Source organism: Peromyscus eremicus, chromosome 3, assembly GCF_949786415.1.
Source record: "Peromyscus eremicus chromosome 3, PerEre_H2_v1, whole genome shotgun sequence".
In the NCBI taxonomy this organism is placed as follows: domain Eukaryota; kingdom Metazoa; phylum Chordata; class Mammalia; order Rodentia; family Cricetidae; genus Peromyscus; species Peromyscus eremicus.
The window spans coordinates 100072351-100089510 of NC_081418.1; the positions used below are offsets into that span (position 1 = coordinate 100072351).

Genomic DNA, 17160 nt, shown 5'->3' on the forward strand with positions numbered 1-17160 from the left:
CCAGTTAGGATTTGTGCTACAGTGTGTCACTGGGGGGTGAGTTTTGACTTTTCAAAAGCCCATGACATTCCCAGTTAGCTCTCTCACTTTTTCTGTCTGCTGGTTGTGCCCCGAGATATAATAAGTTCTCAGCTACTACTCTAGCACCCTGCCTGTGCCTGCTGCCTTGTTGCCCACCATGATGGTTCCAGGCTCACCCTCTGAAACTGTATGCCTCCAATAAAACTTTCTTCAAGTTGCTTTAGCCATGGAGTCTTACCACAACAGTTGAAAAGTAACTAAGACAAACAATTTTTTTTCTTTTTTTTTTTTTAGTAAGTTGCCTTGTTCATGATGTTTTATCACAGCAGTTGAAAAGTGATTTAAAACAAAAATAATTGACCCATTTTGGTGGCATATACCTTTAATTCCAGCACTTGGGAGGCTGAGGCCAACAGATCTCTGAGTTCAAGGCCAGCCTGGTCTACATAGTGAGTTCCAGGCCAAGCAGAGGTATACAGTGAGACCTTAAATCTCAAAATGGGGGTGGAGGTAACAGACAGAAAGTTCCCTGAGTAAAAAAAGTACCTGCTACCCAAGCTAATGACCTGACTTCAACCCCTGAATATAAATGGTAAAAGGACAGCACCAACTCCCACAAGTTGTCTTCTGACCTTCCACATGCCCACGGTACCATGATCAGCCCCTTCCCCACCAAAAGTAAAAAAGTAATAAAAATGTAAAGACAAACAATTACCACTCATATACTCTGGACTAATTGAGCTCAGCAAGGCAGTTTTTACTGGGAATGTCTGATGTACTTAGCAGGCTGGGGTCGATAACTGTGGTAGTTGTGCTGGTTAGTTTTTTGTCATGTTGACACAAGCTGGGAAGAAGGAACCTCAATTGAGAAAATACTCCCATCAGATTAACCTGTAGACATGTCTGTGGGGCATTTTCTTGAACAGTGATTGGTGTGAAAGGACCACTGTTGTTGGTCCCATCCTTAGGCCCTGGGTCATATGGAAAAACAAAACAAAACAGAGTAAGCCATGTGAAGCAGGCCAGTAAACAGCAATCCTCCATGTCCTCTGCTTCAATTATTGTTGAATTCAATTTTTTGTTGTTTTTGAGACATGATCTCTCTATGTAGCCTGGGCTGTCCTGGGACTCGTTGTATAGGCCAGGCTGGTCTCAAACTCACAGAGATCCTACCTCTGCCTCTACTGTGCAAGTACTGGAATTAAATTTGTGCGCCACAACACTAGGATCATGTACTTCAGTTTTTCCTTGAGTTCCTGCTCTGACTTCCCTTCATGATAAATTATAAACAGAGATAAAACCTTTCCTCCCCGAGTTGCTTTGGGGCTTGGTGTTTTGCTATGGCAATAGAGAGCGAAGACAGATAAATGGCTTCTTCACACATGGCTGATACCATATCTAGTATGGCTGGAACAACTAGAAGCCTTTCTACGTTCTGAGCACGAGAGTATCTTAGCCAGGCCAGGCTTCTGATGGGGCACCTCATTTGCTGCAGTGCTCATGATTCAAGAAGGCAGAACAGAAGCTACAAAAGCTTTGTGACCTGGTCTTACTAGTCTACAGCATTGCTTGTGCTGTGTTCTGTTTGTCGTTCTGAGCCAGCCTAATTCAGTCTGGGAAAGGATGAGATAGTATGTGAATACTAGAAAGCATGGTCCACTTGGAGCAAACTGTGGAGACTATTGTTGGCAAACTTTAACTGAGGAAGTGCAACACACACATCTACTTACCCCTGAAAGGGAGCCCAAGACAGACAAAAGTCCAGTTTGGTGAACCAGTGAGTTTTTATTGGGGTTACTAAGAGGAGTATGGGTATGGGGTCACTTACAGGAGTAGGGATGACTCAAAAAGCAGGGTCGTCACTGAAAGCCACCTCAGCTCTTACAAGCTGCCACTCTGGATCTCTCTGCAGTGGGCTGGTCTGTCTCCTTCCCCAGGAGAACTGTTGTCAGGAGACATGTTTTCTCCTATAAAGCTGGGGAGGGGCCCTCTACAGTCTTGTAAGTTTCTACTTCCTCGGGTGTGTTGTTTTGTTTACCTCTGGAGTCTCATGAGTCTCCTCTTCCTCCTAAAGGAAACTGCTATACAACACTAGTGGTCATGTTTACCTGTTGTTCCTATTCAGTGGGAAAGTACTTTTTTGTCTTTATGAACTGAAAGGACCAAGCAGACACCATAACAGGCTGCTCAGTCTTCTCTCAGAGATCAGGTCTCAATTTCAGTTTCCTGAGACTTGAGCAAGCAGATTCTGGGAGGGCCATGAACAAAAGATAATTAATCACTAATGCCCCTGCCAGCAGAGACAGGGAGATAGGATGCACCAAGCCTGGGCCACTGAGCCAGCCCCCACAGTCAGTACATGCTAGGCCAGCCAGCATCCACAGCAGCTCAAGGACAAAGCCTAGGACTTGTCCAGGCCTGCCCAAAAATGGATAACTGTAACCCCCAACTAACCCATGCCAATTAAAAGTTACTAACATGATTGACAGTCCCATAAACCAATCCCGAGTCTGTTTCTATGTAGTCTGTAGACCCCCCAAGACCCTCCCTTGCTTTACCCCCTATAAAAACCCTGTCCCAGGGGGATCGGGATCTGTCCCTGGTCTATGGGCAGGCTTCTGGAACCCGGTGCCTGTGGTGTGACACTTTGCACAGCCTTGGTGCAGTTGGAAGGGGCTTGGACCTGCCTAGGCTCAGTGTGCTGGGCTCTGCTGACTCCCCTTGGGAGACTTCGATTTGGGGGATGTAGGGATGTGGGGTGGCTTGGGAAAGAGGGCTGGGGTGTGGGAGGAGGGAGGAAGGGGGATCTGTGGATAGTATATGGAGTGAGTAGAAAATTTCTTAATAAAGAAAAAAAAGATCAAAAATAAATAAATAAATAAAAATAAAAAAATAAAACCCTGCCCCATTGCTACTCAGGGTCTCTCCTGCTCTGTTGTTTTGTCAAACAGAGGGAGAGGCCCAAGTTAACTCGAAACAATAAAAAGACTCTTTGCTTTTGTATTGGATTTGATCTCTTGATGGTCTTTGGGGGACTCTGGGTTCAACATGTATGTTATTAATCTTTTTTAACATCTGTTTAGTTGAGTGGTGACTTAATACATTAGACAAACAGTATGGGGGCCTATCAGATGGCTCAATACGTAAAGGCATTTGCCACCAAGCATAAGGGCCACAGTTTGATCCCTTGGAGCTCACACATAGGAAGGAGAGAACTGACTCCTGCAAATTGTCCTTTTACTTACAAACATGTTTTTCTGCCAGCACAGAGGCTGCACCTGAATCTATTGTTTCAGCCAGTAACTGCTGCCACCAAATGTAGTTTTTAGCTAAATCTCTGTTCTATTTACCAATAAAGATTCAGGAGTCAGAGGCTGGGGTGAAAACTTGCTAGCTCAAAGAGATTGAGAAGCAACTAGCTGACCTTCCCTCTTCACCAGAGTCTCAGAAAGAGAGCCTCTTCCGTAGTTCCAAACGAAAATGCACTGCCACACTCCAAGTCCCTCCTTCCTATTCCCTGTGCATCTCTATCCATTTTTCGGACTCCCTCTGACTCTCAGTGATTGCTTTCTGTCAGCTTGTTGTTGGCTCCACCTCCTGACTCAAGGTTGATTTTATTTAATTAACACAGACTCAGGCTTCACAGTGTGATCATATGTCCCTGCAACACAAACTTGTACTGTGACACATAGAAATAAATGTACTTTTTAAAAAAATTAATGTCTAAAATCAGGTATAGTGGTATATGCCTTTAATCTCAGAACTCAGGAGGTAGAGGCACCAGCCTGGACTACATATTGAGTTCCAGGACAATCAGAGTTACATAGTGAGATCCTGTCTCTTTTAAAAAAAAAAAGAAAAAAAAAAACTTGAGATTTGAGATGCAGAGAAATTTAACTCCTCTGGGTATATGCTAGGCCAGCCCTCTACCACTGAAGTACAGTGCTGAACCTGAAAGTCCATGTCATGGAATCCTGTCACTATGACCATATCCTGTTTATTCTCTCTCAGGTTCCTCTGGGAAAAGGACGGCGCTGTGTTGTTTTAGCAGATGGATTCTACGAGTGGCAGCGGTGTCAGGGAACAAGCCAGAGACAGCCATACTTCATCTATTTTCCTCAAATCAAGACAGAGAAGGTATCAGCAGTTGCATGAACAGCATGTTTGGAAAGACAGAGAAACAAATTAAGGTCATATACCATATAGCAATGTTTGTATAAATAGTAGGACACATATATGTTAATGACCCTAGTCATTGCTATGTAATCTAGGGTGTGTTAAGTACAGTCCACTGTTAGAACAACAAAATTCCTAATGCCACATTTCTTAGAATTATCTCATCATTAAGTTAATACATGTCTGTAATTTGTTTATTTTTGAGATTATAATTATAACATTTCTCTTTTTCCTCCATCCAAAATGCCCCATATACCCCCTCCATGTTTCATGACCTCTTTTTCATTCTTATTGCATGCATATATGTGTACGTGTGTATACACACACACATTCCCAGGTATAATATGCTCAGTCAATATAATGTTATTTACAATATATGTTTTCAGTGCTGACTACCAGGCACTATAGACAACCAGTTGCTGTGCTCTTCTCTAGGAATGATTATTTCTCCCATTCCCGGCATTTCTCAATTGCTGTTGTGTTTGTGTAGGGTTGAGGCCTTGAAGACTTTTCCCCATCTACGTTGGCATGTCCATTGGTGTCCTTGTTCAGCTTACATTTGAGCAGTCGTGTTGCTGGGACTTTATGAGTTTAGTTTATGACATTATTAGGAAATAGAGTCTCATAGTCAACTCCCAAACCTCTGGCTCAATCTTTCCACCTTTTCTTCTTCAGTGTTCTCTGAGCCTCAGGTACAGGAGTGTTTTATAGATGTATCCATTGAGACTGGGCTCCATAACTCTGCATTTTGATGGGTTATGGTTTTCTGTAATGGTCTTTGTTGCAAAAAGAAGTTTCCTTAATGAGGGATGAAGACTACACTTATCTGTGGGTATGAGGACAAATGCTTAAATTGTTAGGAATTATTCTGGTGTAGTAGGGTATGTAGCTTGAGTTTTCCTGCCTGGCCCACAGTCAGGGCAAATCTCTTTCACCTGCCAGTCCCACAGCCTCTCAGACCTGACCAAGTAAACACAGAGACTTATGTTGCTTTCAAACTGTATGGCCGTGGCAGGCTTCTTGCTAACTGTTCCTATAGCTTAAATTAATCCATTTCCATTAATCTATACCTTGCCACATGGCTCGTGGCTTACCAGCATCTTCACATGCTGTTCCTCATCGTGGTGGCTGGCAGTGTCTCTCTGACTCAGCCTTCCACTTCCCAGCTTTATTCTCCTCCTTGCCCCGCCTATACTTCCTGCCTAGCCAATGGCCAATCAGTGTTTTATTGATTAATCAGCAACACATTTGCCATACATCCCACAGCAAGGGTAGTGGTTGTAGATTCTCCTCCAGTATCCATGACTTCACTAGTACTGAGTTAACTAGGTTCATAATACCGGGCATGATTTCCCTCTTGTTGAGTGGGTCTTAAGTCTAATTAAAGAACTGTTGGTTACCACCAAGGTATATGTGCCACTGCTGCCCCCTCAGAGTTACCATACCATACTAGTCATTGATGTGGTTCATAAGCATCATAGCTGGGTAGATTATTGGTTACCCTCAGAGTTACCATACCATACTAGTCATTGACGTTCATTAGCATCATAGCTGGGTAGATTATTGATTGCCTCCCTCCTTTGGAAGCTTGCATAGTGACTTTTTGTCCCATAGAAACTAGTCCTAAGGGAGTGGGCATTGAGTCAGTTCCAGCTTGGGGATCTTTGGGCCTTGTTTCTGAAGTGCATGGTGTCTTCAGCAACAGGGATTTACCTTCCACCTCTGGGTCTCATTTTGTGTCTCTGTCTGGACTGGAATTTGTTATGAAGACCAGGCTGGCCTCAAACTCAGATCTACCCAGTTCTACCTCCTAAGTGCTGGAATTAAAGGCATGTACCAGCCAGGCATAGTGGTGAATGTCTTTGATCCCTGAACCTGGGAAGCAGAGGAGGGCAGATCTCTGAGCTGGAGGCCAGCATGGCCTACAGAGCAAGTTCCAGGACAGCTAAGGCTACATATAGAAATCTCCTCCTGAAAAAAAAAAACCAAACAAACCAAAGAAGTCATGTATCATCATGCCAAGTGAATTGCTTTGTCTTAAACCACTCAGTTTCCACCTTTTGGTCAGAACATTGCTGCTCTGAACACTCAAATGAAGACCGGGCTTTATGTCTATATATACTTAGTAAATTGCCAAGTCACATGATAATTCTGTATTTAACATGTCCCTCATTGAACTTTCACTGTAAGACACATAATATAAATGGCTCACATCCTAACATTAGAAAGTTGAAAATAAACCAAACATGCCAGCATTATGTTTCCTTTTCAGTTAGATTTAGTAATTTGCTAAAATTGTTTCACTAGAGAAACTCTAGGAGGCAAAAAAGGGGCTGAAAATGAGATGGGCAGAGGGTTGTTGGCTTCTAAGATGTGTGTTATTTTGTTTACTTTTTTGAAACAGGGTTTTTCTATGTACCCCTGGTAGTCATGGAACTTGATATGTAGACGAGGCTGGCCATGAATGTGCAGAGATCCAACTGCCTCTAGAGTGCTAGGATTCAAGTTGTGTGCCACCATGCCTAGCAAGATAGTGTATGTTGGCCAGCCAATACTGAAGATTGGTTTTTTAGGAGAGGAGTAGGTAGGCAAGAAAAACAGTTTAGGATGCTCAATTACTGATTGATCTGGCTTTGTTTGTCTGTTTGATATAAATGAATAAAGATTTAACTATTTTCTCCTTAGCCAGACATTTCAAAACCAAATTGAACTGAATACTTCCACTTTTTTTTTTTTTTTTTTACAATTATTTTCTTTCTGCCACCAGCCTTACTATTTTCCTTCTTTCTTTGTTTGGGTTTACCAGCTAAGCCTCTTCGTTTACCTAGTCACCCTTGACAAGCTGGGATTTGTCGTTGTAGGTGTAGAGTACTTCGTTCTTCAGTGGGTTCACATCTAGTTAAGGTTCTTCAGTGGTAGCAAACTTCCAGCTTTAAAGGTAGAACCATTTTCAGCTCTTCTGGTATCCAGTCAGTTCGTTAGCCATATGTTGTCCCTCTTCCAAGGAAAATGAAGAAAGCCCCTCTCCACTCAAATAAGCCTCTACCACTGGAGACCTGAGATACTCTTTGACTGCTGCTCCTTCACAGAGAGGTTTCTGATCTCTTAAGGGGCCCGCTAGTACCAGGATTGGTCCCAGACCTCACTGCTAGCCCTTACTTATACACCAAGCCCGTTTTTTGTCCTGCCTATTGTGTTATTTCAGGGATGAGGTTAAAGCTTGCATTTAGATTCTCTAATGGGATTTTTTTCTGTTACAATTAAGAAAAATTAATTCAGCCCTTCTAAGACTCTTCTCTTTTTTCTCACCCTACTTTCTCCCTATTTACCACCACTGCCACCTTCCTCCATGCTTTTTTTTTTCTCCTTTTCAGAGGCCTCACCTTGTTTTGCCCTGGAGAAGGGGGTGGGGGAGGGGAGAGAGAGAAGAGAACATGAAGGAATGTAGTGATGAACACTCGTGGAAGGTACACCTGTACAGTTGTAAGAACACACGATACCTAGGATGACTGTGGCTTAGAATAAGTTTTGGTTTTACTCAAAATAAAAAAATAAAATAAATTCAGACTAGGGCATCATGGAAGGCTTTCCAGAGCAAGTAATACATGGACTTTGCACATAGCTTGTCTTTCTCAAGTAATCTAACAAGAAGTCTTTTATGTTTGGAACTTTTCCCTTGACTATAATTATTGAAATAATTGGGTTAAAATATTTGCTAATTGTCTTTTATTTATCTCATTAACTTTGTTCCTTTTCTGTTACTTACCTACTTTTTTTGTGTTCGTGTGTGTGTGTGTGTGTGTGTGTGTGTGTGTGTGTGTGTGTTCATGAGTGCATGCGCTGTTACTTGAAGATGCACATGATCATATGTGCAGATAGAGGCCAGAATTTGATGTTGCACGTCTTCCTCAGTTGTCCTTATTTTTTGAGACAGGGTATCGTTGAACTGGAAGCTCACTGGTTTGCCTAGGCCAGCTGGCTGGCTAGCAAGCTCCCAAGTGGTGATATGCACATGTCACTGTGTCCAGCTTTAATGTGGGTACTGGGGATGAGAACGTGGGTCTTCATGCTCATGTGGGAAGCACTTTACTGACTGAGCCAGCTCCCCAGCTAATTTTTAATTGAGTGCTTTTTGTTTGGCTTTATGTTTCTGGGGTTTTGTTTCCTTTTATTTTTGAAACAGTGTTTCTCTGTGATCTAGCTGTGGCCGTCCTAGGACTTTTATGTAGACTAGATTGGCCTCAAATTCTCAGAAATCTGCCTACCTCTGCCTCCTGAGTATTGGGATTAAAGGCATTGCCATTAAGCCCAGCTTGAAGTCTGGCTTTATTTGTCGAAAAAGCATTTCTCTATATATTATAGATGTGTTAGAATATTTGATATTGTCCCATAGTTATTGAACAGTATCTTTTGAATTTTTCTTTTACTCTGTGTTTCAGTTTGAGTAATGTTTGTTGGTTTAAAGAGCCTTTAAGGTTTTAAGTAAGCCATCTGGGAAATGTAATCATGCCTTGAGTCTGGTTCTGATGATTTCCCTTGGCAGTAGATTCTTTCTTCTAACTTTATGCTTCTTAGAATTTTTGGTTGTTGTTAAACACAGTGTATAGGACAGAGACCGAAATAAATAATAGTTATTCCTGGGAATTCTTCTATTATGCCTTTAAATATGAGATCAGGTCACTATTATAGGAATAGAACTGGGTTGGATCTTGCTGTTTTCATTATCTTTATTCAACACAGGCTTGTATTTTCTCTGGTGTCTCCTTGTGCTTTAGGTAAGCAGTGAGCTAGATTTTCAAAAGCTTGAAACCAAGTGAAGGTATTAAATTCTGAAAGTATTAGGAAGCCATAATCTACAGCTTCAGTAGACATTTGCCATGAAGCCTGTTGGTGTTGATGATCGTGGGTCAGATAGGGTCAAAATAAAATGGGCCGAATTGCTTCAAAGCAGCTGATCTGCAGTCAGGTCTGAAGTGGTACTCAGCATGTCCAATCCTGCTGTTTCCAGTCTGGTGGGAATGATGCTTCAGACAGCCCTGACAGCAAGGAAAAGGTCTGGGACAACTGGAGGCTGCTGACCATGGCAGGAATCTTTGACTGCTGGGAACCCCCAGAGGGAGAGCGCCTGTATTCCTACAGCATCATCACGGTGGATTCCTGCAGAGGCTTGAGTGACATCCACAACAGGCAAGTCACTACTTTTTTCTGGGGAGAGTTTACTCTGATTTTAGAGACTGGGAAACTAACTTGTACAAATTAATCAGTTTTCCCAAAACATGATATATAGTTCTAAAAACATTACTGACATGCTTGCAAAATTACGTAGTAAAAGCCACATGAAATCATTTGGATTTCTGAGATTTTATGTAGATGTAATTCAGTGTAGATGTAGCTAACGGTTTTATCAGACAAAAAACACAGAGCCGATTCAGAGAAGAAAGCCAAGAGGTCAGAGCCAAGAACCTCACCCTTCCTGATTCAGGGATCCTCCTCAGCCAAGAGAGCTCTCCGAAAGAGGAGCCCTCCTTCCTGTGTGTCTGTCTCTATAGTCTCTCTGTTCTGGCTTCTGATTGGTTGTAAACCCAATCATGTGACTGCCTCGTCACTGCCTGTATGTACCGCCCTCCAGGTCCTTAAAGGCGTACACCACCACTGCCACACACTTGCTATGGCTCTAATAGCTCTGACCCCAGGCAACTTTATTTATTAAAATACCACCACAATTTTAAAATGTTTTTAGAGGCTGATGGTATAGCTCATGGTTGAATATGTACTTAGTATGACCATGGACTTACTAGGCCAGTGGTATGTCACTGATACTTGATTCCCAACCCTATGATTTTTAAAATACATGTTGAAGGGCTGGAGAGATGGCTCAGTAGATAAGAGCACTTGCTGCTCTTGCAAAGGACCCAGCTCATAACTGTCTATAACTCCACTTCTTGGAGATCTACTGACTCTGGTCCCTACAGATACCTGTAGCCACATGCACATTCCCACATGTATACCCACACATCTATATATAATTACAAATAATAAATCTTAAAATAATAAATACATTGATTGTTGAAGATATTGTTTTTATAAATGTTTATACATTTGTCTCCTAAAATTAGCTGTGCCAAACAACCAGTAGCAGGTGAGCCTGGGCTTTAAAACTGGAAGCTAGCCAGGTGGTGGTGGTGCACACTTTAATCCCAGCACTCCGGAGGCAGAGACAGGTAGATCTCTGTGAGTTCAAGGCCAGCCTGGTCTATAAAGTGAGTTCCAGGACAGCCAGAGCTGTTACATAGAGAAACCCTGTCTTGAAGAAACAAAAAAAGAAAAAACAGTTGTCAGTTATTTCCAACTAAGATCTAATACAGCCCAAGAGGTATGAATTTCAGAGATTTTTAAGGTTTTTTGTTCTCTCTTGCTCACTTTCATTTTTTGAAGCTGGGTCTCACTCTATCCAAGTTTGTCTGGGAACTCACTGTAGAAATCTAGGCTGGCCTGAAATTCTTGGTAATCTTCCTGCTTCATTCTTCTGAGTGCTGGGATTATGTATATATGCCACCTTGACTGTCCTTTTTTTTTTTTTTTTTTTTTTTTTTTTTTTTTAAAGAAATTTGTCTCAAAGCCTGTCTTAAATCCTAGCGCAGAGGCAGAGGCAGGTGGATCTCTGAGTTCAAGGACAGCCTGGTCTACAGAGTGAGTTCTACAGAGACACCCTGTCTCAAAAAAGAAAGAAAGAAAGAAAGAAATGTATCTCACCTGGTGTGGCAACACTGGGCCTGTAAAATCCTAACATGCAGGGAGTGAAAAGGGAGGCAAGAGAATTATGAGTTTGAGTTTGAGGCCAGATTGGACTACAGCAAGAATTTGTCTCTAAAACAGAACAAAAGATGGGTCTTGCTGTGTTGCCCAGTCTAGGTTGAACTCCTGGGATCAAATGATCCACCCACCTCAGCATCCTGTGTAACTGTGACTACAGGCTCACTTCAGTGACTGGCGAGCCCTTTTTGATGGAGGTCTTTTACAGATGATGTCTGGAGACACTTGGACAGACTTTTCCAGGATCTAATTTCCTTTAGTTCTAGTCCAGGGCACAAGGAAAGTTCTCCAATTCTCTAGGGGTACACAGGCATGCACTAGATTCATAACTGAATGTTGACTCCAGTGCACTATCAGGTTATATCAGGGAACATGGGGCCGTGTCAGCAGGTGAGGTAAGAGTGAGGACCAGGAGCCCCTGTGATGCCTGAACTAACAACTGACTCCATTTCTTTCCTTTCCCTACCTTCATCTACCTCTCCATCTGATCCCTGGCCAGGATGCCTGCCATACTAGACGGAGAAGAGGCAATCTCGAAATGGCTTAACTTTGGTGAGGTCACCACTCAGGAAGCTCTGAAGTTAATCCACCCCATAGACAATATCACCTTCCATCCAGTTTCTTCAGTGGTGAACAACTCCCGAAACAACACTCCTGAGTGTCTGGCTCCTGCTGACTTGGTGGTTAAGAAGGTAGGGACTGTGACTAATCCATTATGAGACTCCTGTTGTTCAGAATATGCCCTTCCTTGCCTTAATGTTTATTTCACTTGAGTTCATGTGATTTGAATTTTAGACATGGTTTCACTGTGTAGCTCTGGCTGGCCTCAAACTCACAGAGATCCACCTGCCTCAGCCTCCTATAGCTGATATTAAAGGTATGTACCACCACACCTGGATTTTTTTCCTATGATTTTTTAAAGATTTATTTAATTTTTATTTATTTATATATGTGTGTGTTTGTGGATGGGTTTGTGCACATGAGTACAGTGGCTGTAGAGTCCAGAAAAGGTCATCTGATCTCTTGGAACTGGAGTTGCAAGCAGTTGTGAGCTGCCCAATATGGGTGCTTGGAAATGAACCTGGGCCTTCTGCACAGCAGCAAAGTACTCGTAACTTACTGCTCATAACAGTAGCAAAACTATAGTAATGCAGTAGCATCAAAAATAATTTTATGGTTGGGGGGTCACCACACCATGAAGAACTTTATTAAGGGGTCACAGCATTAGGAAGGTTGAGAACCGCTGTTGTAGAGAGGTCCTGAAATGATTGGTGCCTCATAGACCCTTGATGAATAAGTGGGATCAAAGCGGGCAGAGCTGGTGTTTTCCTGTATGGGCCAAGACATGGATGTCACCATCTGTCATTCCAGCTTAAGTGAACCTTAAATCTCTCTAGCACCCACAATCAGAATTTTTTTGTTTTGAGACAGTCTCACTGTGTAGCCCTGGTTAGCCTAGAACACACCATGAAGACCAGGCTGGCTTCAAACCACAGAGATCTGCCTGCCTCTGCCTCCCACGTGCTGGGATTAAAGGCATGTACCAAAAGCCTGGTCAGAATTTTAATTTAAACTATCCAGAGCTCTCATACTCTTTGGAAGATAAACATAGGAGGGATGTTCAGATCCTGCTGTAACTTAGCCCCTGTATTAGGATTTCTGTTGCTATGAAGAGACACCATGACCATGGCAACTCTTATAAAGGAAAACATTTAATTGGGTGGCTTACCATTTCAGAGGTTGAGTCCATTATCATCATGGTGGTGGCAGCATGCAGACAGACATGGTACTGGAGAAGGAGCTGAGAGTTCTACATCTTGCAGGCAATAGGAAGTGAACTGTCTCACTGGTTGTGGCTCGAGCATATATGAGACCTCAAAGCCTGCCTCCACAGTGATACACTCCCTCCAACAAGGCCACACCTCCTAGTAGTGCCAGTCTCTTTGGGGACCATTTCCTTTCAAACCACCACAGCCTCGATACAAAGCTCTTTCAAAGTAATTTCTAGGGCTAGGGTGCAGCTCAACGATGGCATGCTTGCTTGTCTACCATGTTAAGAGGCTGTGGGTTCCAGACAATTAAATTCTGGACCCTGTCTAAATATATAGAATCAATATTCAGGGGAAAATTGGCTTTCTCTGTTGTTAAGAATCTCCTTGATGAGTCTAGGATTCAATATACAGGGGAAATGTGAGAAGGGTTTTTTTGTTTCTTTTTGTTTTTTGTTTTGTTTGTTTTTGTTGTTTTTTTTTTTTTTTTTTTTTAGTTTCTTGAGACAGGGTCTCTCTGTGTCACTGCAGTGGCCGTCCTGGAACTTGCTTTGTAGACCAGGCTGGCCTCGAACTAATGGAGATTGCCTGCCTCTGCCTCCTGAAAGCTGAGATTAAAGACATGTGCTACTACTGCCCCATGAGAAAGGAGTTTTGAGTCTCTGTTCCAGCTATGATTATTTTTCTCTTAATGTATGTATTCATTTCTCTGTGTATGCAAAGTGCACATGTATGTACACACTCATGTGCACATATGTGTGGAGGCCAGAGAACAATTTCAGATACCGTACCATCTTCAGAAACATGGAGTCCTCTGGCCTGGAGCTCACCAATTAGTCTAGCCTAACTAGCCAGAGAGCCTCAAGGATCCTTCTGTCTGTGCACTCCAGCTCTGGGATTACAAGTGTGTGCCACCCTGCCTGGCCTGTTTAGGTAGATGGTAGGGTTGAACCCTGGTCCTCACACTTGCAAAGCAAGTGCTTTACTCACTGAGCTGTCTCTGAGCCTCCCAGCTGTGATTCTTGTGTGTACCTGTTTTCACAACTCTAAGTTGGAGAAGCTCTAGTCCAGAGTACCTGAGAGCATTCTTTTTTTTTTTTTTTTTTAAGATTTTTTATTTATTATGTATACAGAGGAGGGTGCCAGATCTCATTACAGATAGTTGTGAGCCACCATGTGGTTGCTGGGAATTGAACTCAGAACCTCTGGAAGAGCAGTCAGTGCTCTTAACCTCTGAGCCATCTCTCCACCACCACTACCACCACCCCCAATTCTTAAAGTGCTCTGTAACTAAATGCAAGGATCCAGATGATGTGTTGAAGGAACATGAGCAGGCAAATACCTGCAGTGGGGAGGGAAGGGAAGTTCCCCATCAGAAAGCTGGCTCCACCGACACATGGAAGCATCTCATCCCTCCATGGCATGGAGGGACCAGGAGCAGCATGCTCCATGGGACAGGGCTGCTGGAGCAGGATCAGAGGACTGTGAGGACCATCTGGCCTTCTGCATTTCCCCAAAAGAATCTTGTTTTCTTTTCTGATGGTCCTTGTCATTGTTTTTTGTTTCTTTTTTTTCTTTTTTGTCTAATTTCTCTGAAATATTTTGCAGTCCTGACACTGATTATTTTTTTTCCTCTAAAAATTTAGTTATGGGGCCAGCAAGAGAGCTCAGCAAGTAAAGGCACTTGCTGCCAAGCCCGATGACCTGAGTTCTGTCTCCAGAACCCATATGTGATTCTCTCAGTCCACTCCTGCAAGTTATCCTCTGATCTTCATGTGCAAATGGTGGCATGTGCATACCCATACATGTACACATACATAATAAGTAAAATTTGTAATATAATTACATAATTAACCTTGGACTGGACAGTACTCTTTCCTCCTTTTTTGTTGTTTGTTTGTTTGTTTGAGTCAGGGTTTCTCTCTGTGTTGCCCTGGCTGTCCTGGAATTCACTCTGTAGACCAGGCTGGCCTCAAACTCAGAGATCTGCCTGCCTCTTCCTCCCAAGTGCTTGCATTAAAGGTATGTGCCACCGCGCCCAGCTGACAGGGGATCTCTTAGTGAACCCAGAGATAGACTGGCAATTATGATCCCTGAGGGACACCCCTACCTGCTGCTGGGGTTATAGCTTTGCCTTGCCTTTTGTTTGGGTCTGGAGTCTGTAAACCAGGCTGACCTTGAATTCAGAGAGTCATCTGCCTCTGCTTCCCAAATTCAGGGATTAAAGGTGTACACCACCACTGCTAGTCAGTCCTTTTTTTAATGTCCTCGTCTATACTCTGTGCTGTTTGCTCTTTGAGAACCTCTCACTTCAGGGCTGGGTGTGGCACCCAGGCAGCAGAGGGAATAGTGACAAGGCACACTGTGCAGGGGAAGCCATTGACTCCGAGTGTGGTGGCAGCCTCACTTCCAGCATCCATTCCCATCCATTAGTCACTGAATTTCCTAGAAGACTCCGCAGCTCCACCCTGGCTCTTGTCCTCTGGTCTTTAAGTGCTTCTTCCCTCCCTTGGAGCACTCTCTGCCCCCTTTTACTTGCACCCTTAGTAACATTATGCAACTGTAGGTTGGGAGTTGGGGTGCATGCTTCTTCCTAACTCAGTGTTTTTGGTCTTAACTCTGAAGCTCAAACCTGGATGTTAAGAGATTTCTCTCTGTCATAGGAGCCCAAGACAAGTGGCAGCAGTCAAAAGATGATGCAGTGGCTGGCTACAAAGTCACCCAAAAAAGAAGCCCCTGAGTCACCCAAAAAGGATGAGTCAGGTGTACCCCAGTGGTCCAGCCAGTTTCTACAGAAGAGCCCATTGCCTACTAAAAGAGCTGCCGCCAGCAGCCTCCTGGACCGGTGGCTGAAGCAGGAGAAGGAGGAAGAGCCCATGGCCAAGCGGCCTCACAGTCTGACGCAGTAAATGACCGTCAGCAGCAGTTGACGGGAAGATGGTGGTAGCACAGTGTCAGCTGACAGTTGTGGGCCTAGGAGGGACATGGCTACTGTGGGACTGCCTGAGAAGAAAAGGACAGGCCGCCGCAGCCCTCTGTGGGCCTCTACCCATGCTGCCTAGGCTGAGTCTCACCTCCAGCTGGGGGCTTTTCTTCTGTTCTGGTGTTCCCGGAAGAGGGCTCTTCTCAATCTCTGGGCTCTCTTTTACAGTTAAGTTCTTAAAATGTATTTTGTTATAAATAAATTGTTTGATAAACCTTGGCTGGCAAGAGTTCTGCTCTTACAGAGTTTTTCCTGATATTTTTGTTGTTTTTGGTTTTTTTGGTTGGTTGGTTGGGGTTTTTTTTGTTTTTTTTTTGTTTTTGTTTTGTTTTTGTTTTGTTTTGTTTTGTTTTTCCGAGACAAGGTTTCTCTCTGTAGCTTTGGAGCCTTTCCTGGAACTCACTCTGTAGCTGAGACTGGCCTCGAACTCACAGAGATGCCTGCCTCTGCCTTCCAAGTGCTGGGATTAAAGGCATGCGTCACCACCGCTGGCTTGTTTTTGTTTTTTGATACAGGCTTTCTCAGTGTAACAGTCCTGTCTGTCCCAGAACTCACTCTGTAGACCAGGTTGGCCTTGAACTTACAGAGATCAATCTGCCTCTGCCTCCCAAGTGCTGGGATTAAAGGTACGCCACCACCGCCTGGCATGGTGAATTTTTTTGTTTTGTTTTTTGAGATAGAGTTTCTCTGTGTAGCTTTGGAGCCTGTCCTGGAACTCACTTGGTAGCCCAGGCTGGCCTCGAACTCACAGAGATCCACCTGCCTCTGCCTCCCGAGTACTGGGATTAAAGGCGTGCGCCACCACCGCCCAGCTTTTATTTATATATTTAAATTATTTTTTTTAATGAATGGGTTTTACCACTGGGGCCCTCTGAGGGGAAATCCATCAGAGTTTAGTAGCATGGCAGCCTCTTGTTCAGGCTTTTAGAATTAATACTTAAAAGTCCTCTGTGTGTAGTTCAAAACCAGCCTGAGGTGGCCACACCATCAACTGAATGATTTGGGGAGAGTTGGGTTTAGAGGCCTTCAGGACCCATCCCTTAAGACAGAGGGGAGGATCCTCGTGAGAACCTAGACCTGTACAGATTCCCAGCCTCTCAAACAGCGCAGCAGGTGGATCTGCAACTAGGAGTCTAGAGACGTGGCTCCCACCTACCTCACCCTGAGACAGCCATTTGCTCTGTGGGGCCCTTTCCTTTCCTGGCACCTAATCACTTCCTGGTTGCTTGGGATACTATTTCCTTTCGCAAGGAAGATCCCTGCAAACGGACTTTTTTACTCTTGTTTTCTCCTATTGTTAACAAAAAGTCAAAGTTCTTGTCCAGGTGTTTGATTAATTGAGTCAGTCCAATTTTAGTATAACTGCTGCCTAAGCGAGCGCAGTTGCAAGTATTAAGT

At 43.5% G+C, this 17160-nt stretch overlaps 1 protein-coding gene across 1 annotated transcript in view; it reads left to right on the forward strand.

Moving 5' to 3' along the window:
• The window catches only part of Hmces (5-hydroxymethylcytosine binding, ES cell specific), a 28014-nt gene extending 12023 nt beyond the window's left edge, over window positions 1–15991 (forward strand). Inside the window, exons 4-7 of the mRNA XM_059258155.1 lie at window positions 4033–4158; window positions 9206–9384; window positions 11510–11702; window positions 15443–15991. Coding sequence (XP_059114138.1) covers window positions 4033–4158; window positions 9206–9384; window positions 11510–11702; window positions 15443–15688 — 744 coding nt within the window. The 3' untranslated portion in view covers window positions 15689–15991. The remainder of the gene's footprint in view (window positions 1–4032; window positions 4159–9205; window positions 9385–11509; window positions 11703–15442) is intronic.
• The last annotated feature ends 1169 nt before the right edge of the window (window positions 15992–17160 follow it).